The sequence below is a fragment of the Xiphias gladius genome, chromosome 6 (assembly GCF_016859285.1).
Source record: "Xiphias gladius isolate SHS-SW01 ecotype Sanya breed wild chromosome 6, ASM1685928v1, whole genome shotgun sequence".
NCBI lineage: Eukaryota > Metazoa > Chordata > Actinopteri > Istiophoriformes > Xiphiidae > Xiphias > Xiphias gladius.
Window position 1 is genome coordinate 25,918,289 of NC_053405.1, and position 24,811 is coordinate 25,943,099.

At 39.0% G+C, this 24,811-nt stretch overlaps 2 protein-coding genes across 3 annotated transcripts; both read left to right on the forward strand.

Annotated features, from left to right (window-relative positions):
• The first annotated feature begins 3,038 nt into the window (after positions 1 to 3,038).
• On the forward strand, positions 3,039 to 7,020 carry LOC120790985 (claudin-18-like). Of its 2 annotated transcripts, none has more exons than XM_040129042.1 (5): positions 3,039 to 3,362; positions 5,629 to 5,793; positions 5,884 to 6,022; positions 6,114 to 6,227; positions 6,647 to 7,020. In XM_040129042.1, exons 1-5 carry the CDS (start codon positions 3,143 to 3,145, stop codon positions 6,786 to 6,788), a joined length of 780 nt encoding a protein of 259 aa, XP_039984976.1. In that variant the 5' UTR covers positions 3,039 to 3,142; the 3' UTR covers positions 6,789 to 7,020. The 2 variants fall into 2 exon arrangements, with proteins under 2 accessions (XP_039984976.1, XP_039984978.1); XM_040129044.1 differs by lacking the exon at positions 3,039 to 3,362 and adding an exon at positions 3,613 to 3,960.
• A 5,549-nt stretch (positions 7,021 to 12,569) lies between these two features.
• hs2st1b (heparan sulfate 2-O-sulfotransferase 1b) lies at positions 12,570 to 23,773 on the forward strand. The gene is made up of 7 exons (XM_040129667.1): positions 12,570 to 13,183; positions 15,044 to 15,282; positions 19,610 to 19,695; positions 20,099 to 20,237; positions 20,331 to 20,428; positions 21,599 to 21,756; positions 21,863 to 23,773. Exons 1-7 carry the CDS (start codon positions 13,060 to 13,062, stop codon positions 22,087 to 22,089), a joined length of 1,071 nt encoding a protein of 356 aa, XP_039985601.1. The 5' UTR covers positions 12,570 to 13,059; the 3' UTR covers positions 22,090 to 23,773.
• The last annotated feature ends 1,038 nt before the right edge of the window (positions 23,774 to 24,811 follow it).

Here is a 24,811-nt window from a genome sequence, read left to right on the forward strand (position 1 = left end):
AGCTCGGTGTCATTGTAGACAACAGATGACCAGTGACATTTTGGATAATCAAATCACAATCTGAAATGTATCCATTGTTAGAATTTTTAATAATCACTTTGTGTTAAAGACAGCGTGAAGCAAATTTTTGGGGGGGCGCAATTGCATAAATTTAAAGACACCATTAGATGCAAATTTGCCAGGAGCTGAACACAAACACAAAAGCATTCACACTCCCACACACGCGGTTGGTGCATCTGTAACTAGCAAGCCTACAGCTAACATACAGTTCGTATGTCGGCTATCTGGGGCAAATAAACACAAACAATGTAGTGGTCACTTTCTCACCAATGGTGCAAGCTGAAAATTATCTTTACTTTCTGTTTGAACACACCTTTAGAACAACATTGTCATACCCGAAGCTGGTGTATACAATAACATTCTAATAAAAGCCCATCAGCCAACAGTAAACATACTAGCCAGACTTGCTAACTAGCTACCCTGGTCAGTCATGTGACCCCTGCCTTGCAGGTCACACCACTTTGTCAGAGTCTTGTAGATATTTCCTGAGTTGCCATAGACTAAAATAGAGCCAACAGAACAGTAAATATTGGCCTTATGTACATAATTCATGCACAAATGCAACTCCAAACAGTTGCATGTCAAATTTCTGTTTGACATGTAAATAGGAAACTGTTTCCAAAAATAATTGCCATGTCATTTTCATAAGGTAATCATGTGTCCCTGTTGTGTTTACAGTAGGTAAAGGTAAAGGTTTTTAAAATGATCTCATTCCATATTCTCTGACTGCAGCATATTCGGTATTGGCTTTTTCCTGCTATTCATTGAAGCTATATCAGATTTATCAAGTAAAAGGTGTTTTTCATGGCTTTGCAATTCCGTGAAAGGAAATATTCCTGTCTATACATTTTCCCCTTAATTCAGCCAGAAATATTCTGTTTTTCCTGAAAATTTTCTTTGAAAAAATTCTGGATTTCCATTGGATTTTTATGAATTCTTATTCATACCAAACCAAAAGCAAAATTGCAGCAAAGTAGTCTTATGATTGTAGCTTCTTGGTATATAGATTTGAGAGAAGTGGCTTGTCTTTTCATGTGCATTTCAATGGGCTGCTCGTGATAAGTAAACAGTGGCTCCTACAGATGCTGGAGAAGTTGTTTGCTTAAGGTTCAGCCTGCTGGTGGACAAATGGCTTTGTGAGGCAGAAACCAAAAATCATCAGTGCAGCATGTAGCAGGCTACTGTTATTTCTACTGACAGTGATCAAATCACATTGCCTGTGTGAGTGTGTGGGATATGCTTTCCTGGTTCAGTCATTTCGACTAGTTTCACAATACTTTCATCAGTGATTTACTGTGCAAAGAGTGATCCGAAAGGCCAAGTCTTTCTCTAAACATATTGAGTTAACCTATTTGCCTTATCAGTTCTTGCAGTGAGGGTGAATGCTGAGATTCTGGAAATAATTTGTAAAATTAAAATAGATTAGAAATTTTGGTTACTTTTTAGGTATATATATATTTCCCATGTCATATCATATCATTCTCAAATTACTAAACATAATTTTATTATTAGCTAATTAGATAATTAATTTATGTCTGGGAATACTTCTTTTTACCACCAGCATTCAGAAACACTGTCTAATTTAACTGATTTTTTTTTTTTAAAGGTTTTGCATAATGAACTATTAAATAATTATTATTGTTCATTTTTAAAAAACAAGAGTGCTGCATGAAGGGGGAAGAATATCTGAAACTATAACACAACTTTTATACAGGTCTTGAGACATCGGACATTGATTCTTGAGTTAAGCAAGGTACAGTTATATTTGTTTAAAATAATTTATACATATTAATCAGTACAAGTTGTGTTGTGCACACTGAACAAAGCCCCAACCCAGTTTCAATTCCATTCCCCTCAACATATCAGCCACAGTCAAAAAAGGTTTCAGTTCATTACAATCATATCAGTATTTACTTTTTCCTGACTGGCTGCTGGTGCCACAAAGATTCAGAGCACCCACCCCAACAACAGGGTCATTTAGTATCGCTTAACATAGCGTGGCCAAGGCATAGAACAACATTTAATCTGCAAAGTTTAAGCCTCTAAAATGGAAAAGTTTTTACAGATTTAAGATACAAACTTGTGCAGAATTATGGCAAAAATAACTTTAAAGACTCTTGAAAGTAGTCTTTATGGCAATCATGAGAGCTGATAAAATGTTTCAATGCCTTATTTCAGGAAAGCTGTTTCTGTACTTTTTTTTTTTTTTAAATCCTGAAAACTATACTCAACACAGTGTAATGTGAGTGTTACCTGAGTGTTCCAATTTTGGTAGACAGCAATTATTAGCAGGAAGTAGGAGAACATATTTAGCCTACATCTCTCAATATCCTCCCTGGTATTGACACATACCACCACAGTTAGGCTTCGCACCATCAGACTATGTACAAGACGCTGTAAACAGGACACACTGTCAAGATGACTCGATATGATATAACTTTTTCCAAACAGCGATCACTGTGGCCAAAAGTGATAATTAAAGGATAATGGTAAATGCTAAAATATAGTGTAACACTAGCACAATTAGAGAAGAAGCATAAAGTTAGTCACTGAACTGAATTAGTAGTATCAGTTACGCACCTGTTTCTATCTCAAGTTTGCTAACGTTAGCTAGCGATCGAAACCATAAGCTACTGGTCATATCAGACCGATTAAGGCTGTAGCAGCGAAACCCCTGAGTGAGCTGTATAATCAATGTAGCAGTTGTGAAAACTCTTCACCCTTATGGTCAGGCTAAGCTTGATGTGGCCATCTGAGGGTTTTGACCAACACGATTTGCATTAAAGAAAAAAGGCTAAAGTGACTCTAAATGATGTTCTGTCGGCGTCTTCATCACGTCCATGTTACCTACCAGAATTAGTAGGCAACATTAATCATATTTAACTGAAACTGATATGCTCCGCCCAACATCTTGTCTACATGACTGGGCTATGTGCAAACAAATAGGGTCACTGGTGAAGTCCTTCTTGACTTCGCACCTGCTGATATCATATTCAAACACACAGCCGCAGCGCTGTGGAGAGGCTGTTACTTTTCGAATCCAGAGTTCTAGACAGATTTTTTTTACAGAAGGGACAGCACCATGGCAGCCACTCTCTGTCAGGTGATGGGCTTCCTCCTGAGTTTGTTGGGGGTGGCGGGAATAATCGCTGCGACAGGGATGGACCAGTGGGCGACGGAAGACCTCTTCGACAACCCCGTGACAGCAGTGTACTCGTATTCAGGCCTTTGGAGGTCATGTGTTCGGCAGAGCTCTGGCTTCACAGAGTGCCGACCTTATTTCACCATTCTGGGACTGCCAGGTATGCTTTATTTTGTCATTAGCAAAACAGAAGCAGCATGTGGTGGAAGAAATTACTTTATGGCTCAATAAGGGGAGAAAATGTTTACATAGTTCGTTGGGTTGAACAGAAAAAAATCATCAAAAACAAGTATTAGACCAAATCTACAGAGCTGCAGTTTCTTATTTGTTTTATACTGGAAAATAGGTTAATTATTAGGGGAAAAAATAAAATAATCACTGTTTCCCGATACTGGGACAAAGACTAATGAAATTTTAGGTAAACATCTGATAAGACCTGTTCCTTGTTGAAGCATACATAATGATAAGCAGCAGCACCAACACTGCCATTTCATGACTCTGTGACTGGTGGTAGCTTTGTTTGAGCGGGACATCTAAAATGGCTGCCTCAATGATTCAGTTAGTAGGATTCATGTTGTCTTTGTTGGGGCAATTTTTAGTATCGGCAGCAACAGCAATGGACATGTGGAGCTTACAAGACCGATCTCTTACAGTTGTAACAAATGTTTACACCTACTCTGGGTTGTGGAACTCATGTGTAGGGACAGCATACGGCACAACACAGTGTAGGCCTTATTTCACCATTCTAGGACTGCCAGGTAAGAGATTTACACTTTTAGGAAAAAAAGACATATATCGAATATTTCTCCACCAGGCTGGATTAAGAGAACATTTTCCAAAGGACCTCGGAAGGTAATTTAGAATATTTGGAAGGTTTTAGGGCAGATTTTCTCCATCTCCCCCACTGCAATAAAATGCAGTCGACTGCAGAAAAGATGGTGTCTCTCCGGAATCAAATGGAAATTTGATGAAACATCCAAAGCTTAGCTGAGCAAGCACAAGCTTTACCGGAGTGTCACACAATGTAAAGTACATTTCCACACTCTGTACTTAACAGCTGAATGTAGTGTAGAGCACATTGTATATAAGGTTTTAAAGGCTTAAGTCTAGAATAATACAGGTACAATATCTTTGGCCTTGGAAGGATGGCATTTAGGTCAATGATTTAATACATGGTGCTTTGATATATGAATTTTTATATCACTGCTGCTGGAAAAAAACATAATTGCAATGTTCTTTTTTCTTAACTCACTTTTTTTTGCTCTAATTGAAAGTGAATGCCATGAGTGCTGAGCTCTCTAGGCCTCTTTTAAAGCATATTCTTGATGTACATGTGCATCAGTAAAACTAATTTGTCACTGCTGAAAAAAAAAAATATTTTAGGAGATTCTGACCCAGCATTTCAAGTAGTTCATTTAAGAGTGATCTGAAGACCTTTTAGCACTATCCTAAAGTAAAATACCTTGCTGCTCCTGTGTATACAGTAAGTACTGTATATGTGTAAGGATTTATTCATGTGCTTAAACTGCTTTCGTATGAAATGGTCCTATTAAATGGACAATATGTGAGACAAGAAAAGTTTTTTTTTGAATGAATGAATTAATACAAACTGACCTTCCATCGCTGATGAAAGAAAATGCAAAACATTTCTCCCTTTTTGTGGAAATATGGCTGCTCATTCTACCTGATGCTCCTGGTGATGCCTGGTGGTGTATTTTTTGTTGTTTTTAGTTGATAAATATTCTTAGGACTAAAAATAATTTCTATTGTTGTGTGATTATTGCCCATTGGCAGTGGCGGAAGAAGTACTTTGATCGTTTACTTTAGTAAAACCACACGATAAATTAAAAACAAAACAAACTCCAAAACAGGGAAAAGTCGTTCTTATAAAATATTACTAAACTAAAACAAATAAATTATCAGCTAAATATACGTAATGTTTTAAAAGTAGATTATTCACTATGTATAACGGAACCTTTCAGAATATTATGTTATTACTGAATGTACCGTATATTATATTTTTATAAATACTGATGTATTAATGTGTAAACAGCATTTTAATGTCGCAGCTGGTAGAGGTGAATCTATTTTTACTACCTTATTTCCTGTTGGCTACTTTCATCTCTAAAAATCATATTTTTGTTAGTAAAATCTTAACTTGAAAAGAAAACCATTTGCTTAAGCTGTCAATAGCAGAGTAAAAAGTACAATATTTCCCACTAAAATATAGTTGACTTCAAGTGTAAAGTAGCATAAAATGGAAATACTCCAATAAGTCCAAGTACAATAGTAAAACAGTAAAACTGTAACTTAAGTAAATGTGCTCATGTCACTATCAACCACTCTACATTGGTAGGTTGCAAATCAATTTGTCGAGAAGATGATGTAATGAGAAATTTTCTAAATTGTATAACTTTGACCTTCAGCTCTGCTCCAAGCCGTCCGAGCCTTGATGATTGTTGGTATCATTCTTGGAGCCATCGGCTGTCTGATCGCCATATTTGCACTGAAGTGCTTGAGAATGGGGAACATGGAGGACAACATCAAAGCCACAATGACTCTGACAGCCGGGATCATGTTTCTTCTTGCAGGTGCTGTAATGCTTTGCTCACAGTGTCTAGCTCTGATATTGCAGCCAAACCACTTTGCCCTAATTCTTTTTTTGTTTGTTAAAAATGTAGGTGTCTGTGGCATTGCTGGGGTGTCAGCCTTTGCTAACTTGATTGTGCAAAGTTTTCGGTTCACAACGTATGCCGATGGGGGGTTCAGTATGTATGGAGGAGCGAGCGTTGGTGGACTCACAGGAGCTCTGACTCCAAGGTAAACATCAATTAAGATGATTGTATACTGTAATGTGTTATCTCCTACAGCAGTTTAAATAATTTTTACCATGATTATCGTCTTCTCTCAGGTATACTTTTGGCCCAGCTCTTTTTGTGGGGTGGATCGGTGCAGCTATCTTGGTCATTGGAGGTGTCTTTATGTGTCTGGCCTGCCGCGGAATGGCTCCAGAGGGGAAGCAACGGTATGTTCAGTCACTGGACAACAATATATGGGTGTGGATATAGTTTTGCACTCTATGGGGTAAAGGACACATACTCAGCAAAATGCAAACGCAAGTCTTTTGGTGTCTGTATTTTTTTTCTCTGCATATATAATAGAGAGTTGCAACTGCTTACGAGGCTGCTTGCAAAACAATACACAAAGAGTCTTGTATTCCTCTCCTGGTTCCTCTCCTGGTTACATCTGTTTTCAGTCATGTTCTTTCTGACTTCTTTAATATTCACTTTGGTGGTGGAATGTCCCGATATGAGAAGGTTGGGGCTGGTGTGAGACTGGATGTCATAATTCCCTCCAGGGTGCAAAAAGTCTTCAAACTAGACTCTTAATCTTTGTTCTTTTCTGTCTTTTATTTGAAACGGACTATTTTCTGATATTCTTCAGGTATGATGGGATGGCTTACAAAGCTGCCTCTCACCACACTATCTACAAGTCAGACACCAGACCACATCCAGCCTACAATGATTCCTACAAGGCTCAGAGTATGGATGGAAGGCAGTCGAACCAGAGATTTGACTATGTGTAGTCTGTCTGTCTGTCTGTCTATCTGTCTGTTTTTTATATTCTACAGTTCTGTACGGATCCATGAGTTTTCTCGTGTTTTATTGCCCTGATTAATGCAAAGAGTGTATTTTTTTTTTTAACTTCTCTTTTTGATTTGACAGACTTGCTAAACATTTAAGGTGTTTTTAAATATTTTTTCAATATCATTATATAACCCTTAATTACCAAATGCTGTTTTGTGATTCATGTCTTATTTTTTCTTTTGTGTCAAATAAAAACAAAGGTGATTATTACTTTGTCTAACTCAAAATTTACAACCACATGTAACACAAAATGAGGATAATGGCAGAACCTGGAGTGAGTTGTGCCAGCTGTTTGTAAGTTCGAACTTAAAAACCCAAAGTCCAGGTATAACGTAACGTAAGAATCACTAAATTAAATAAGGTAACACCACACAAACAGTTTTTCTCATGTAGTGATTAGCTGTTAGTGAAAATTTACACCCAGTAACTGCCAGATGCAAACGTTGCATAGCTATCTGAAAAAAGAAAAAACGCTAATATATTACACGTTTAGAATGGAGAGGAAAAGTGGTAATATATGGTTGACAATATGGTTTCGAAATTATGTTTAATAATGATGTAAACATGTAAACTGCTGTGGAATTACATTTTACAAAAATTAATTCCATGTATCATAAATTACAAAAAGATATGCCAATATCGCTAGCCTAAATGACCAAATAACATTCTTAAGGTTAGCTTAACTGGATACGAGCATTTTTTTCTCCATGCATTTTACCGTGTATGTATATATCAATAAGGAAAAGTCATACCTCCATTAACAAGGACTGTCTGGTAAGTTTAATATACCCCTGGGCCCCTAAAACTACTATTTTTAGCGTTTATCAGTCAGCTTGTGATGCCACTGTTTCATCCTTTTTACATAGGCTAGTTGATGCCTTTTGATTGGAGCTGCTACGTATGCTTCTTAGCCACAGATTTATACATTACTAGTCTTTACTAGCCAAGACATTGCCACGTTTTTATAAGTGTTATTAAACTTACACTGTTAACTATAGACATACGCAACACTTTTATTTATTTAATTCAGTTGGCAAGTTTTATTAGATTAGCATGTGTTGTACTTATGGTGTCTCAGGAACACTGACTGTTTCAGAATATAATTGAAACATTTAATATGATTAACACTGCACATTTTAAATGAGTGGGAGAAAATTAAATTACATCCACTGTTCACCAGAATTGCGTCATACAAGTGAGGATCAAACCATTTAAAACAAAAACCCATATTGATGATAGTGTTGTTGTTTATCCTATCAGTGTTATCGAGAGAAAATGCAGTAGTCATCAGTTTATCCATGGTAGTAACCTGTTATCTCCAGCCCTCTAGCAGCGTGTGATAAATAAAATAATCCTCACATTGTTTCATGGTAATTGAATAAAGAGAGACACCGCATCTTTGATGTAAGCCTTGTTCACTGGTCAGGTGTGTGCTGTGCGTGTATCCGGACTGGTCTTTGAGATTAAGGCAACACAGTTTCCGTCACTCTTCTGGGATATGTCTTAAAAGGGGTTTAGATGATGTGCATGAAGTCACATTTCTTAATAAAGCCATAAATGGAAGTCTCTAAAAGAGAGTCTGTAAGTGTCTTATGAATTGTAGCAAAGTAAAGGCTCTGCATTAAGAAAATGTGACAGACCTTTTTTAAGATCCTTCTCTGCTTCTGTACAAAATTGGCCACTGTTAATATCAGTCCTTTAGTTAATTTCTAATGCATCACTGCACGTTGGTCTTTTGTCTGAACTATCATCCTCATCTATTAACAAGGCCTAAACTCGGGGCTTCTCAGATTTGGCACTCATGATGATTCTGTAAAACTGAGTTTGCTGACTTTTCCTTCCGGTTGACTCAGATGAAAAAAGTCCCTTTTCTTGCTGAGGTTGGACGATGTAAATCCAACCGATATGGCTTCATCCATGGAACTCTGGCTCCACCATCTGGTGGCTAAGAGACAATCGCCGCTCTGCCAGAGCCTGGTGAGCATGGTGAGGCATTTTATGTTTAACTCCTACAAGCAAAGAGGTGTATCAGAACTCAGGGGTCCTTCTTTATCTTGCCACTCTCTTACATTTTCCAGATCAATCTGGGACCTTGGTCTTATCCGCCATCCGCCACATTTTGGTGCTTGGCACTTGTTTCTTGGGAGCCCGACAATCACCACCATTTACAAGATTAGTCCCAACTAATCTGTGGCAAACTGTTTCCACGAAGGCCATGTATTTGTAGGAACGTGCTATGTGATTATGAAGTTTGTATGTAAAATGTTGGTAAGATCATAAATTAAAGGAGAGAAATTAGCTCTACATATTCTCATATATTGAGATCCATTATTTATTTATTTAGGGACCATGTACAATATCAAACAATATTAAACATCGATGTCACCATTTGATGTATTGTACCAGAGTGAGCTTAAAGCTAATTCCGAGCAGCCAATTTTCCAATTACAGAAATTTGCATTGAATTATTAACATAATTAATAAGAACTGGCTGATCCGAATGAAAAAAAATTGAAAAACATATTTTTCATTTCATTCCATTTACTGTTGACTCTTGCTAGTGGTTTAATAATTCGAAAAAATGTGATAAGAAAATTTGCTAGTGCTTTCCTTACACAAAATTCACTGGACTTTTTATGTGCTCCTGGCTGGTAAATCTAGGAGGACTTTAATATAAAGAGTAGAGCCTCTTCATTTCTTTGTTTTGCTCAAAAATGTTCTTAAACTGACACAAAGTTGCAAAAATTTGGTGCAGTTTTAAACTAATCACATTACAGTATATGTTGTCTCATTGAGTATGACATTACAATGTTCAGCTTCCAATGCTGCAATCTTTGTCAGATTCAAGGATAGAGAGCTGACGACTGTCCTCCAGCTCCTGTATTATCTCCAGTAGCAAAGAATCAGGCAACAAGAGACAAGTTATGCAGGATAAAAATGGAGCTCCGGTTACAGTTGATGTTGTCAATGGAAAATGGTTCCAGCTCAGACAACAGCTGTGTTCCAGCTTAGGCAACACAAACCCTGAAGGCAAGTAGTGAAACAATGGAGCTGGGCAGCTGTGGGTGGGGGCTGGGACACACCAGATCAAGCTCATCCACATTAATCTCATCAGTGACAATATACACATTAAAGAGCATGAGAAAAAAGTACAATATTATCACACTTCTAAATGTTTAAGTCTTAGACACTTGGGGTTGTGCAATAGCCCCCCCCCACACACACACACACACACAGACACACACACACGCACTCCTGGCACCCTTGCTCGGACCACACCTGTCTTTGAATCCCGGCCTTCATTTTGATCTCAGCTTCACAGCTGTAATGTTTTGTGACTCTATCTTGCACGGTTGTGATGTTATTGCAGTGAGAAAATCCTCCCACAGAAGGACAGACGGACAAACAAACAGACAGACAGACAGACAGACAGTATAAACACCTGCCAAAGTACCATGATTACGCTCACACACACACAAACACACAGACACACAAGGTGAAAACAATTCCCGCCATTGTGTTGCGGCTGGCAACAAGTTTACAGACTTGCTAAACGGCTGTGCTGTTGGTTCACATCAGAACGATCAGGAGAGGGCTGATTTTGCAGTGAAAATCAGTCTCGGACGCGATGAGACTGAAGCCTGGATTTCAGCCTTTGACTTATTGAAACCCGCATTCTCCCAAATGACTATACAGGTAACACGACAAATCTTTGAATTAGTGTCAACAATAACTGAACATTATAACTTTCATGAATCTGGATCTTATTGCAGGGCAGCAACTGAATGAATTGTGTAACTATGTACCCACGTTGCTCATATGCATTACAACAAATAGTATATGATCAATATATCCTCAGACACCTGTCCCACCAAAAATCCAGTACATATAACCAGCTCATACAGTAGATCTGGTTGGTTCAAAGAAAAAAAAGGTGAAAAAAATGGGAAAAACAAACACAGTTACCTCTCAATACGTACAGTTCAGGACTCTTCGAACATAATCAAAGATCGATTATAGAGCAAACTATAGAGAGTCACCACATGGGACCAACAAGACATCACACAGGGCATCCCCCCATCACACATACTATAAGTAAGATCCCATCTCTGTATTATTACACAGGGTTTGAAAACGAGTGAATTTGAGGTCATTTTGTAATGGTTCATTTGAAGGTGAACATTTTAAGATATAGTAGGTTATATTTCTCATACTTTCCTCCATTTGGCCGCAGAGCATTTTGTGTTGTTGCATGTATGGCCAGAGAGTGACATGTTCTGAAAGGTTTTCTGTGCAGTACATACCAAACTGGAGTTGTCATGATTTAAAACACAGATAAAAAAATAAATAAGAAGATAACTTATCGTTACCTGATACATCCCCAATTTTCTGATAATTTACTTCCCCTCCTCACGGTGGATGAGGAAGCAAACTTATTTGAGACGACCACACCTGTAATCAGAGGTGTACCCAGCAGAGTATGGGCTTCTGTTTGAACTTTGAGGCTGTGATCAGCTCCAAGATAAGATCAAATACTTCCCCATGTTGGTATATCAGTAACTGTTAGTTCCTCCCACATTATTCTCAGTGCAGTTTCTGTGAAATGTTTGCCAAAGCTACATTCAGATGCTTGGTTTTCACGAATACACATTTCTTTTAATAATACCCGACTTTGATTTTGTTCATCATAGTAGTTTAGAACTTTATGTTCATTCAAGTTCTAATAAAATCTAAAATTGTATAGGCAATATCATATTCAAATATTAGTTAGGTCCATAAGTATTTGGACAATGACGCACTTTTCGTAATTTTGCCTCTTTATGCCGCCACAATGGATTTTTCGGAGGCTCACAAGTAATTGGACAATTAACTGAGGATCAGTTTCATGGCCAGGTCTGGCCCGTTCCCTCATTATTTCATGACAAATTAAGCAGATAAAAGGTCTGGAGTTGTTTCCAAGTGTTGAATTTGCATTTGCTTGCTGTTCATTGGAACCCTCAATACCGAATTCAAAGAGGTGTCGATGTAAATGAAAGAGGCCATTGTTAGACTGAAAAAACAAAGCAAACCTATCATGGAGCAGAAACTTTAGGCTCAGCCAAACACTCCTCCTTCACTACATCAAACCAGGTCAGGAACACTCTCCAGGGGGTAGGTGTATCATTCTCAATGAAACTGTGTCAGAGAACGTCAGATCACCACCACCAGCATTTGTAAGTTGTTTTGTTTCATGTCTGCTGACCACCAGAGACAGCGCTTGGACCCCAAGGACTTATACGAACATAGTTCTCAAGGCCTGGCAATGTTTCATTCCTCTCTTTATTTAATTGGAGAGAGGCCATAAAATCTGTGTCAGTGGTGTAATGTACTGGAAGACTGAAAACTAGTTCTGCATTTTAATAAGGAAAGAGATGGAGACGTGATGAGATTAATGAGGCAAGGCAGGAATAGAGCGAGAGCAGGTGATAGATCAGAGGAAATGAAAAGCTTCAGACAGTGCATCACGATTATAGTTCTGGACAGGAGAACAGGTTTAGCCTTGCCTTTTAATTTTTTGTTTCTATTTTTTCTCCATTTATGCATTTTATTTACCGATTTGTATAATGATACAGACTCCGGTCCAGTAGGTGGCGCCTTGCATCTTTAACACTGGTTGGGGGGAGGTCCGCCGGTAAACCCGACGAAGAAAAAGAAGAAGAAGAAGCTACACTCAAGTAATGCTACTTCCTTCATCAGGCTACTGCACATACTGCTGCTAATAACTGTAGTTTGGAGTCGCTTTTAACGATTTCTGTCCCTCCAGTTTCAAGTCGTGTTTAAATGGATGGAGCCTCTCGGAGTCTGCGTGCTTTCGGCCGGGTTAAAAGAAAGCAAGCGCGAATTAAAAACGCGGAGTGACCACCGTCTTCATATTTAAAATACGCTAGCAAGCGCTTTGCGTGGCTTTATAATGTTAATTAGTAGAGACTACATCTTATATTAGATTTGGTTAACGTTAAGTTAATGCTAGTGTACGGCTGCCAATCTCTATAACAACTAATGGCGCTAAACAGTTAACCTTAGTGTTTTTTTGTTTTTTTTTTGATTTGCTTAAAGTTAGTCCATTTAAATTGTCATAAACTAGCAGCTGCTTAGCTGGATTAGCCATTCGCAGTGGACCTGAGACCCTTCACTGTAAAGTGTCCGCGGTATGATTCATGTGGTTGATTGATGGGGCTTCTAAGGATCATGATGCCGCCCAAGACCCAGCTTTTGGCTGTTTTGGCTTTTGGAGTGGCGATGCTCTTTATTGAGAACCAGATCCAGAATCTGGAGGAGTCACGAGCCAAACTCGGTAAGACCAAAACACAGGTGGTTAACTTTTTCAAACAGGCGGTTATTGCTTTGCATTATCGTGCTCTTGCAAAGTGCTGTTTGAGTCTTTAATAAATATATCAGGCAAAAATGTTGGTGGCAGAAGAGTGGAGTGTAGTGCCGGGCTGTAAGGCACCTGAAGGATTTGCTTGAAAACCGTTTTCACACAGAACATACACATAATGCTGTAGAGGAACGTCTGTATAGTCAACACAAAGACTTAAGTTGGAGAAAACAAATGTCTTACTTAGTACTTATGGATTATTTAAATGGCTACTAATGCCTGCCTTACACTAAATTAGCAGCCATTGACTAATGCAGAAGACAATATTACATTCTCTTCTAGACGTGAATCATTTCGGTGTTCTTCCTAATACATCCTCATCATCGGTCTCAGCTGTCACAGCACATCCAGTGGGGCAAGTGGATCGGTGTATGCCTTCAATACATTGCTCTACAAATTTCATTCAAAAGCAAAAACTGTCAAACTGGAATTTTTTTTCTTAGATGAATATGCAGTCAGTCTAAACATCATGCCCACTGTATTGCAGTCAGTGAATGTGAATGACTTCCAACCAGAGACGCTGTCTTGCTCATTCTGTGGCTTTTCTTCCTTTGGACTCCTGGAAGTGGCACCTACTGTAAAGCAGACCCGTAGCATTTATTAAATACAGTAGGTTGCAGCTAGCTTATAGTGAGCTTGGAGGTAAAGAATCATTTACTTTCAGACAGATTTTGTTTCCAGAAATTTTGGCCTCTCTTTAAATTCATGTCATGGGTAGACTGCTGGCCGGGATGCCACTGGAGAGACAGCCGTTCATTCCACTCCAACTCTGTGATACGAGTAGGTTTAATAGACTAAGAATGATGCTTGTAAAAACCAGAGTCTAAAAATGAGAGCACCGGAACTGACTCATCCATTAACTGATATTCAAATGTCAATGGAACATTGTAGACATCAGCAGCAACATAGTCAACCCAGATTTGGATCGTTTTAGAATCAGCTAATTTTGGTTTGCTGTACAGTAGTACTTGTTTGAAGTGGACATCTGCTGGATAAACAGCCGTATTTTGTATCGTAACACTTTCCACATTGCAGTTCATTAAAGCTGACTGTTGATTGGAATTGACGCACATCAATGCATATGTCATATAATAATGCATAAGCACGCTTCAAGACAGAAAAAGGAAGTATGGAGAGGCATAAACAGCCTGCAGACACAAGGCCACCAGCCTTTGAGCATTATCTCTCCTCATGATATCAGACACTGAAGGGCTGGCTGGGCATCAGCATGCCTGCATTACACTGACACAAAGCATGTCTAAGAGATACACACAAGACCGTTCTTGTAATTGGCTTTAATTAACATTGCAGTGGAGAAAAGAAGCGAGAGAAAACACTTTTAATTATGCCTGCTGTCAGTATTATCATCAAAAGCTTAATTGCTTATTTTGATGTTATTGTGTTTTGAAGGACTATGTTGTTTTCCTTAATTAAGGCGTGCTAACGAGCCTCGCTGGCCTTAATTTTAAAACCACTTGTTCATTTATACAACAGATGTACCTTTGTCTCTGTCTTTATTGCTGTGTTGGTGGCCTCACACCTGCTGTGTGTGCTGCCATATGAGAGTAACAATAAGCATCAACTAACTTGCTTATTAAAATCCAGACAGCAGAGAAAAGTAGCCAGTCCATAATCATAAGAATTGAAAATTGTATAGATTAGGTTTAGAAACACTTGTCAGCAATCAAAATGTGTTATATTTGGTGGTCTCTTCAAAGGTACAGTATATATATATCTGATCAGTAGTGGTAAATATCATGTTTTCTGCCTCTTCAGAACGCGCCATTGCCAGACACGAGGTAGCTGAAGTAGAGCAGCGCCACAGTGTCGAGGCTGGGCGGGAATTGTCACCTATGCCAGAAAGAGATGACATGGTCATCATCTACAACAGAGTGCCCAAGACTGCCAGCACATCCTTCACTAACATTGCTTACGACCTGTGTGGGAAAAACCACTTCCACGTCCTGCACATCAACACAACCAAAAACAACCCTGTCCTGTCTTTACAAGACCAGGTAAGAACGTGGACCATTACTGCATTTAGAAGCAGTATTGCAAACTAGAACATGCTCCTAGGGATGTCAAGATCCCATAAAAAAAAACATGAAAGGTCAGAATTTATTACAGCATGTAAACTATTTTACTGTAGCTCCAAATACTTTACTTCTTTATGGAACAACAAATAAAAGATGGTAGTCAGAAACTAGACTCCACCTCTCACACTTCCAATTTAGAGCACATTTCTGTCATAATACTAATCACACTACATAATACAACAAAGAAGCGAAGATCAACGAGTCCTTTGTTGGCACAACACATGCTCAGCTTATGACAGGCTCGTGGGCGCTTTGATCATCACAACTAAAAAATCTGGAATAGAAAATAGCCCATTGTTGTGGCCAGGGTTGTAATGGTTGTAACATGAAACATTTTCACATGATTGTAAGAGCTTTAATGCTTAAAAAAAATAAAATAAAGGGGCTTCTATATTGTTTCATCAATACACATACCTAACATCTGCGCAAGGCATTTACTTCTTAAGCACTGTTAAGTCTGTGACTGTAAATTCTATTTTTGTGTCTATCGTCTGCTTCTCTTTCAAATCTGTCAGTGAGTTATGTAGAAGAATTTGGAGAATAAGAAAATGATAGGGCTCTATGATCCTGGTTAAAATGAAAATAACATTTTTTTTCCCACTCTGATTTGAGGTAACAGGTTTCTCCCATAATTCTTAAGGAAGCACTATGCTGTTGAAGGATATGTCTGATTTTTTTTTTTTTTTTTAAATGGCTCAAATGAAACTGCACGAGACATGAATTCAAGAATAGTCAACTAAGCCTGTTGTCAACACTTTAGAATGATGTTTTCCTGTATGTGTTTATAAGAATGATTAAAAACTAATACAGCTCACCTGCAGCCAGTCTTTTGTATCTCAGATATGTTTGTTGTAAATTAATGATGTGTGTACTTATGTAACTACAGTATGTGACACTTATTTTACATTAGGCCAGGTCTCTCTTGTACAAGATGTAATCTATCTCAAGAGACTTCCTTGTTAAATAAAAGCTTTTTCTACCTCCAAACTCCAGCAGGTAAGAGTCTGCTTCAGTCCTGTGTGGTCCTCAAGGATCCTCACAATCTGTAGGCTCAGGAGCTGTGTCTTAGTATGTTTCTGTGTTTGTTTCCACTGTTAACATGATGAAAAATGTTGATGTTTTGGTTAGAAAAAACGTTTTTGTCTTGTCTTCTGCAAATATGCAGACTCTGTGCATGTTTTAAAAGCTCCAGAGAACATGTGTGGCATCAGCACACATTACTGCCTGTTACACTGGATGCATTTATACTGCTGTCAGTGCAACTTAGGACACATAGTGTAAAGGCCCCAAAGCTATGCTTGTGTTATTTTTGGCTGTTAGTGCCAAGGTAATATCCGGTCTGCCATCTCACAGTCAGTCTGCCCCCTCCATCTCACAAACAGTCTGCTTCCTCTGCACATGATAAAGCAGAGACCAGGGGAAAGAATCAGTCTGCTGCTACATCACAGTCCAACTCATTTTACTACAGGAACAATCAAATTTGTTTCCAGTAATAGCATTTAGCTTGGCCAACACTGGTAAATATGTTTTACTTTGTCATTCTTTTTACTCTCTCAAACCACGGAATGTGTGTCAAAGATAACAGTAATAAATGGAAGTTGTGTGCCGGTCTGTAGAGAGGCTATTCAGAGTTAAACAGCATTGGGTGGAAATTAGTTCTGTTTGATTTGAACTGATGAAATTTGTACTATACGGTACATTGATGTGAGACAGTAATCAGCAGCTGAAACGTACCCCTTTCATTTTGATCCACGAATTACTGCAAAAATATATTGTAAATTGGAGTACTATGATGGGGGTTTTATACTGTTGACACAGGGCGTAATTTCTTTTGGGGACTCAGGGGTCCTGTCCTCCTCACTTTTAAAAATCCCTTATAGTTTCAGTTTGATTCTCTCACTAAAAATTTCCTCTTACTGCCCTGCCACCCAGAGATGCTCTGAGATGAAAAGGATGTTGATTTGCCCGTCTGAGTTGCCGTCAAGCATTTAACAGCAGCAGTGGGTGGTGTAGTATGACTTTTTTGTCCTCAGATTTGACATTCAGGCTTCTATTTCCCCCCTACCTTTGTAATAAACATTGTTGGGGAAAAGTTGTAACTTAGTTTAACACTGAACATGCCACTTTATTTAGTTGCAGCTGCTTTACTTAACAACTCAGTCAACGGTAATCAAACATTGTTGCAGGAATTAAAGGTGACTCTTCTGCATCATTTTGAGAAGATGGGAGAGAAAGCTACCACTAAGTGGTGTCTGAAGTTAGGAGACCTTACTACAATAGTTTGTTTTATTAAAAAGGAAAAAAAAGACATAACGTACAGTGGCTTCAGAAAGTATGCAGACTTCACCTTTTATTTATTAAAAATCAAATCTAAAATCTGTCATTTACAGAGGCATTCAGACCCTTAATTCAGTACTTTGTAGAAGCACCTTTGACAGCAATTACAACTTCAGATCTTATTGGGCAAGTCTCTACAAGCTTTGCACACCTGGATTTGGGCAGTTTATCCCATTCTTCCTATCAGATCCTCTTAAGTTCAACCAAGCTCCGGAAGCCACTCCAGCATCCCTTGGGTGTTATGCTTTGGGTCACTGTCATGATGTAGGGTGAACCGTCGCCCCAGGCTCAGATCTTGTTCACTCTGAAGCAGGTTTTTTTCAAGGACCTCTATGTATTTGGCTACATTCATCCTTCCCTCAATTCTGACCAGTCTCCCTGTCCCTGACACTGAGAAGCCCCCCCACAGCACGATGCTGCCACCACCATGCTTCACCATAGGGAGGGTATTAGGTGCCTGCTGTTGACCAGACAGTGTTTGGAGTTGCACCCAAAGGGTTCAGTTTTTGTCTCATCAGACCAGAGAATCTTTTTCCACATGATGTGAGTTCTTCAAGTTGGTCAATGTGCCTTTTCTCAGAGTGGCTTCTGTCTAGCCACTCTACCATAAAGACCTGATTGAAGGAGTGCCGCTGATATGGTGAGCCTTCTGGCGCGTTCTTTCATCTCTGCAGAGAACTTCTGAAGCTCTGTTAGAGTGACCGGTGGGTTCTTGGTCACCTCCTTGACCAAGGCCCTACTCGCTTTGGCTGGACAGCCAACTCTAGGGACAGGCCTGGTGGTTCCAAAACTTCTTCCATGTCCCAGTTATTGAGGCCACTGTGCTGATCTTGTCCTGATCTATACATTGCCACAAAATTTTATCACAGGGGTCTGCAGAGAGCTACTTGGACTTCGTGGCTTGTTTTTTGTCCTGACATGCAATGTGAATTGTGGGACCTCATATACAAGGGTGTGTGTCTTTCTAAACTAAGTCTAAACAATTAAATTTGCCACAGGTGGACTTCAGTCAAGTTCTAGAAACAGCTCAAGGATGCATTTGACCACAAATTGTCTAAATACTTTTGTAAATGTGAGATTTCAGTTTTTGATTTTAATATATTTGCAACATAAATAAAGTTTGCCAAAAGTGAAGGGATCTGAATACTTTCTGGATCCACTGTACATTGTAACTTACTTGTATAGTGCAACCTATTTTTACTAACTCAAAGTCTGACACTGTGGGCCCTCTCTCAATCGAGACAACTGTGCCTTCCAATGTGGGGACAAATCAACACAAATATCTGTATATGAACCATGCTGATGAGTCATTCTGAGCCATAGTTATCTCACAAACTGATATTCATATTACAGCATAAAAGAAAGTTAATATTAAAGGACTTTGTTAATCCAATGATTATTCTTGTTTTACTCTGTTTGAGGGATAATCAAGTTGTCTGTCAATTAAACTGGTATAAGTGTGTATAAATGTAGGACAGATCATTCACATTTTTAATTTTTATTTTTAGGTTGAAGCACGTCATTGTGTCCCCCACGCTTTTCAGACCAAACCTACAGCCTTAGCATTGACACTTTAAGTCTGTGACCCACTCAGTCAGCTGATTGACTGCTTTATGAGATCATCTGCCGCAACAGCCTTTTTTCAAGCCAGTATGATTTCAATACAATGAGTTCTCACAAAACCACCTTACAGTGTCCACAAACCTGCAAATACTTGACTACAATCATTTTAACATGCAGGTAAATAGGGACGGTCAATGTCTTTTGAGCATAAATATAAATGTATCAGTCTTTAACAAAAGGAGCCATTTGAACTTCTCTGTCTCTGTGTTTTGTTGGTACGGTGTGTTTCCATCTCCTGCAGTTTCCCTTCTACTCCGTAATTAATTTCCATTATCTTTGGCTACAGGTGCGCTTTGTCAGGAATGTCACCTCCTGGAGAGAGATGAAGCCCGGCTTCTACCACGGCCATGTAGCTTATCTGGACTTCTCAAAGTAAGGCCCTTCATTTCCTGTAATACCATTAATATCCAGATTAGTTACAAAACAGGTAGCGAGCAGATAAAGGGAGGTCATGTATTGATTGCTAACGTGTGCTTTAGTGTTGATTAATAGCATTGTTGTCCTTATCTCCCCTGACACTATCATTTCAGTGATCACAGGTAATTATCCTAATGGTCTAAGTGTGTTTCAGTGAGAGAGATACTGTTAAATTGCAGTCTCATTCCTCCCTAATGCCTCCACCCTTTCACTAATGGGGAGGCTGATTCTTAAGTGGAATAAACACACTATAAACTTGGAATATAAAGGTGGCTTCCCTAGTGTCTTCTAACCAGTGTGAGTTCAGAGTAAATAGAATCTTTAAAAAAAATCTGCCAACCCTTTTCTTTTTGTGTAGATATGGTGTGAAGGGTAAGCCGATGTACATAAATGTGGTGCGAGATCCCATAGAGCGGCTGGTATCCTATTACTACTTCCTACGGTTTGGAGATGACTACAGACCAGGCCTTCGACGAAGAAAACAAGGGGACAAAAAGGTCTTAATTCACAGCTCATTAATGACCTACTCATTAGCGTTTTGTTTGTCAGCCCATTCATACGTGAGAGCAAGTGTTTGTTTTGTTTTTCAGACATTTGATGAGTGTGTGTCATCAGGGGGATCTGACTGTGCTCCTGAGAAGCTGTGGCTGCAGATCCCCTTCTTCTGTGGCCACCATTCAGAGTGTTGGTGAGTGGGCTGCCCTGCACCTGCCTCATCACAAGCAGAGCACAGTAAATGCACATTAGGGTTAAAGAATTCATTGTTATGACCCACCACCATGGTACCTGATCTGCGGGACATTATGTCGTCATGCTGGCGTCTGTTACTCTCTGACTGTGGATAATTCTTCTGAACACACAAACTCAAGAACTATACATACTAGAAACTTCATACCTACACCACAGGTGCCCGATATCCAAATTGGGATTTGAAACATTGCTACTTCGAATTTGCGAGAGCCTCAGTTTTACGAATAACACCCCTAACGGTGTCTCAACAAGCTGTAGTAAGTTAAAGTCTTAGCAGGCGGCTATTGATTCAACCAGCTTTAATTCCTGTACATTTACGCTTGGCCAAAAGATAGTTTTGTGGAAGAAGAAATGTATAATTTTTGATGTTTGATAACGAGCTGTGTGTTTTTGCTGCTACTAAAAGACCCAACAGAGTGGCGGCTCTCAGTCTACAAAGATGATCTAGGTAATCACTGGCAATCAGTTTCAGACACACAGCTGGCAGGTAGCTTAGTAGTTGTTGAGTTTAAATGACAAGCAGTTGGTGAACAGAGTTGCAGGAATTTCTCGATTAAACTTTTATGCAAATTGTATAGTCTTTTTACGCTTGTCACCTTAAAAGCTCTGAATCTGGACCTCCTAGATCCAGAGCTGTGAACCAGCTCATACTGTCAGTGTGCAAAGCTAAATTTTAATGTTAGCTCAAGCAGCTATAGTGCAGAACTGTCAACTGCACCATAGGGTGCTCAGTCAGATATCAAAAACATTATGCTTTTTGACATTATATCATACGTATGAGGCCGTTATGAATTAATTATGAATTAACTTTAACCGACTAGTTTTAAAAAAAAAAAAAGATCCTGTAAAGGCCCTCAACAACAACCACAACAGCAATTTGCATTACTTTATCTGATACTATTAGTGTATAAAATGATGTTTGTAACTATGCTCAGTATAAATGTGTTAATATTTGCAATTGAACATCAGAGGCACATGGCTAACAGAGCGAAATCACTGAATTTCATTTGCACATACATCAAGGCAAACACAGTAGAAACACCAACTGGATTGATCTCAGATGATACTGATAGTATTTTATGGTCAAAGTTTGCCGCTTTGTGTGCAGGAATGCGGGCAGCAGATGGGCCCTGGAACAGGCCAAATACAACCTGGTGAATGAGTACCTGCTGGTTGGAGTAACTGAGGAGCTGGAGGACTTCATCATGATCCTCGAAGCGGCGCTGCCGCACTTCTTCAAGGGAGCCACAGAGCTCTACAGGACAGGTACCAAACGCAGTGCAGATCACCGCACAGCATTCATTTTGCTATCACTAGTAACCCTGTGTTGCCAAGATCGACAGACTCATTAAACCGCCTTATGTTACTCCAGGAAAGAAGTCCCATCTGCGAAAGACCACTGAGAAGAAGCCTCCCACCAAAGAGACAATAGCCAAGCTGCAGCAGTCTGAAATCTGGAAAATCGAAAATGAGTTTTACGAGTTTGCACTCGAACAGTTTCAGTTTGTGCGTGCCCACGCTGTCAGGGAAAAGGATGGAGAACTTTATGTCCTTGCCCAGAGCTTCTTCTATGAAAAGATCTACCCCAAAGTGAACTGAAAGTGTAGCCAGAAAATAGTGACAAGGGCTGCACGGGGAAAAACTCTATTAGAAGTCGTATACACTGGGACAGAGACTCACTAAGGGAGGCTGGTGAATGCTAAATCTATTGTTCCTGTTCTTCAGCTTTTTCAGGGATTCTAATTTGGACCCTGTTAGAGTACAGAAAAGCCTTTCCATACTGTACAGTGGAATTTCTATGAGGAATGTGTTTAATTTTTTTTTTTTTTTTTTTTTTTAATTGCTGTGCATCTGTTGAGGAAAGCTAACATGGAAAAACTGACAGTTTGTGCTGTGAGAAAGAATTTCTGCTCCGAGCAGGCTGAAATAGTTACAAAACCCAAACACAAGGATTATTATAAAGTTATGTGTTTGGTTTTCTGGGTTTAACATTGAGATAAAAGCAGCGACTTCAGCAAGTATAAAACCATATTCAGATGTGTTTTTCTGTGCACTGACAGATTGGAAATGGAAATACGCTCATCTGGTTTATGTATTTTTCTTTTTTTGCACACTACATTTTAGGTGCAACAGTACTTGTTTACAAATTACAGAAGATGTAATTGTTAGAAAGCAAAACAAAAAACAAAGCTACATTTGTATATACTGTATTAAAATGCAGAGGTATGTTTTTGGACCAAATGGTAGCAACAGAAAATAGATCAGACCATTGCATCATTTGGTGCGTGACTAGTAATTTTTTATCCCACAGAAATGTTGTCAATTTTTAAACGTGTAACACGTATAAATATTTTATCACAGAGATAGTGATGTGAATCTTTGATATAACTGATCGCTCACTGGCGGCTGCTGTTTTTTAGCCTGTGAAAGGACCACAGGGAGCAGGAGAGAGGCACTAATCAACAGTGAATAGAATGTTTGAGTACAGGGTTAAACAGAGCTTTGACTTGGTCACAGGGTCATTTCCAGCAGAAAGAGACAAGATGAGAGGTATAACTGATAGTGCCTTTATTACAATGTACAGGACAGTTTTTTGGTTTTCAATTTTCAATGATCCCATATCCAGTTTCCTCTTATTTCGTTGTCTTCTTATTAACTGCATTTCCTGATTTTGGTCTGTTTTACACTTACCACATGAACAGCCTAAACATAAATACAAACAGCAAATATCTTGGGTCATTTTTTTCTTACTGTATTTTCTACTAAGAGTTTCTCATTGTGTCTAAAGTGTGTGTTTGTGTCATGCGACTCATGATGGCACTGTTAAGCAGAGAGTGACCAGGAACATTGATGCTGTAGTTATCACCGTGCGGCTATTTTATTGGCACCACTCAATCTTGAACAAGCGTTGTTTTTGTTTTTTTTAAAGGGATACATGTACTATTACACTTCTTTAAAGTTGGGGGGGGGCTTGTGAGAGACAGTTTAAAAATTTCTTGTTTGCATGTTCACTAAGATGCAAACTGGCCAAAACTGCAGCAGCAATGTCCCACCCGGATTTCTAATCCCTAGATCAAGTTCCAAAATACCTGGTTCCTCGGTTTCCCATAGCACAACTTGATAGCATCTTTTGTTAGACCATCCCTGCCTGGAAGTTGACATTTATGACATGTATGTTCAGCATGAATATTATTCAGCTCTGCACACTATGCAGTTATGGCAGAACCTGCAGAGATGGATGTCACATAATATAGAAAATCTCCTGATTAAACTGATAAGAATTTGACATGCTTCATTAATCTGGTTACTGTTGTTTGATTGTAATTGTTACACTGGATGTTATACTTGATCCTACGTTAGCAGCTCTGTGAGTTGGTATTTAGACAAAGTGGTGCTTTGAGCTAAATGCTACTGTCAGCATTCTAACACGCTCACAGTTTCAAAACTAACATGCTGATGCTTAGCAGATATAAAGCTTAATATGTTAACCAGAGTAATGTAGGGTCTTAGCATGCTAACACTTGCTAATTAGCACGAAACACTATGACTGAGGCTGATGGGGATGTCATTAATTTGCAGGTATTTAGTCATAAACCAAACTATTGGACACTATGAAATGTTGACCTGGTGATGGCGCTAGAGGAAAAGACAGGAGATCAAGTTATTACAACTCATTCTGAGGAGGACGTGAATGCGTGTAGGAAATTTCATAGCAATCCATCCCCAGCCGTTGTTGAAACATTTCACTGGGTCAAGCTCCAAGAACGCAGGATCCTACATTTCCCAAAATGCAACTAAGTTGTGTCTTCCATTAGCCTTTCATACGCCATGCTAGGGCTGTAGCCTACAATTATTTTCATTATTGAAAAATTATTCTCTTAGTTAGACGATGAATGTCTGGAAATAGCGATAATTTGGCCAGTTGCCTAAAGCTCAAGATGACATCTTCAGATTACTCGTTTTGTCCGACAGCCTAAAACCCAAAGATACAGAATGAAATGCAAAAAAACATCACATTTGAGAGGCTGGAACCAAGGAATGTTTGCCGTTTTTGCTGGGAAAAAATTAGTTTTATGGTAAACTACCAAAAAACTTGCAGATGAATTGTCGAGCAACTTGAACGACTTAGGGTTGTTTCAGCTGTAGTCCACTCTATTTTTATGCGTCCGTGATGGCGATAACCATGGCCAGAGGCATTATGTTTTCGGGTTGTCTGTCTGTCCGTATGTGTGTAAGTCTGTATGTACGTCCGTCCCATCCTAGTGACTGCAATATCTCAGCAACTCCTTGAGGGAATTTGGGGGAAGCGATTCGATTTTTA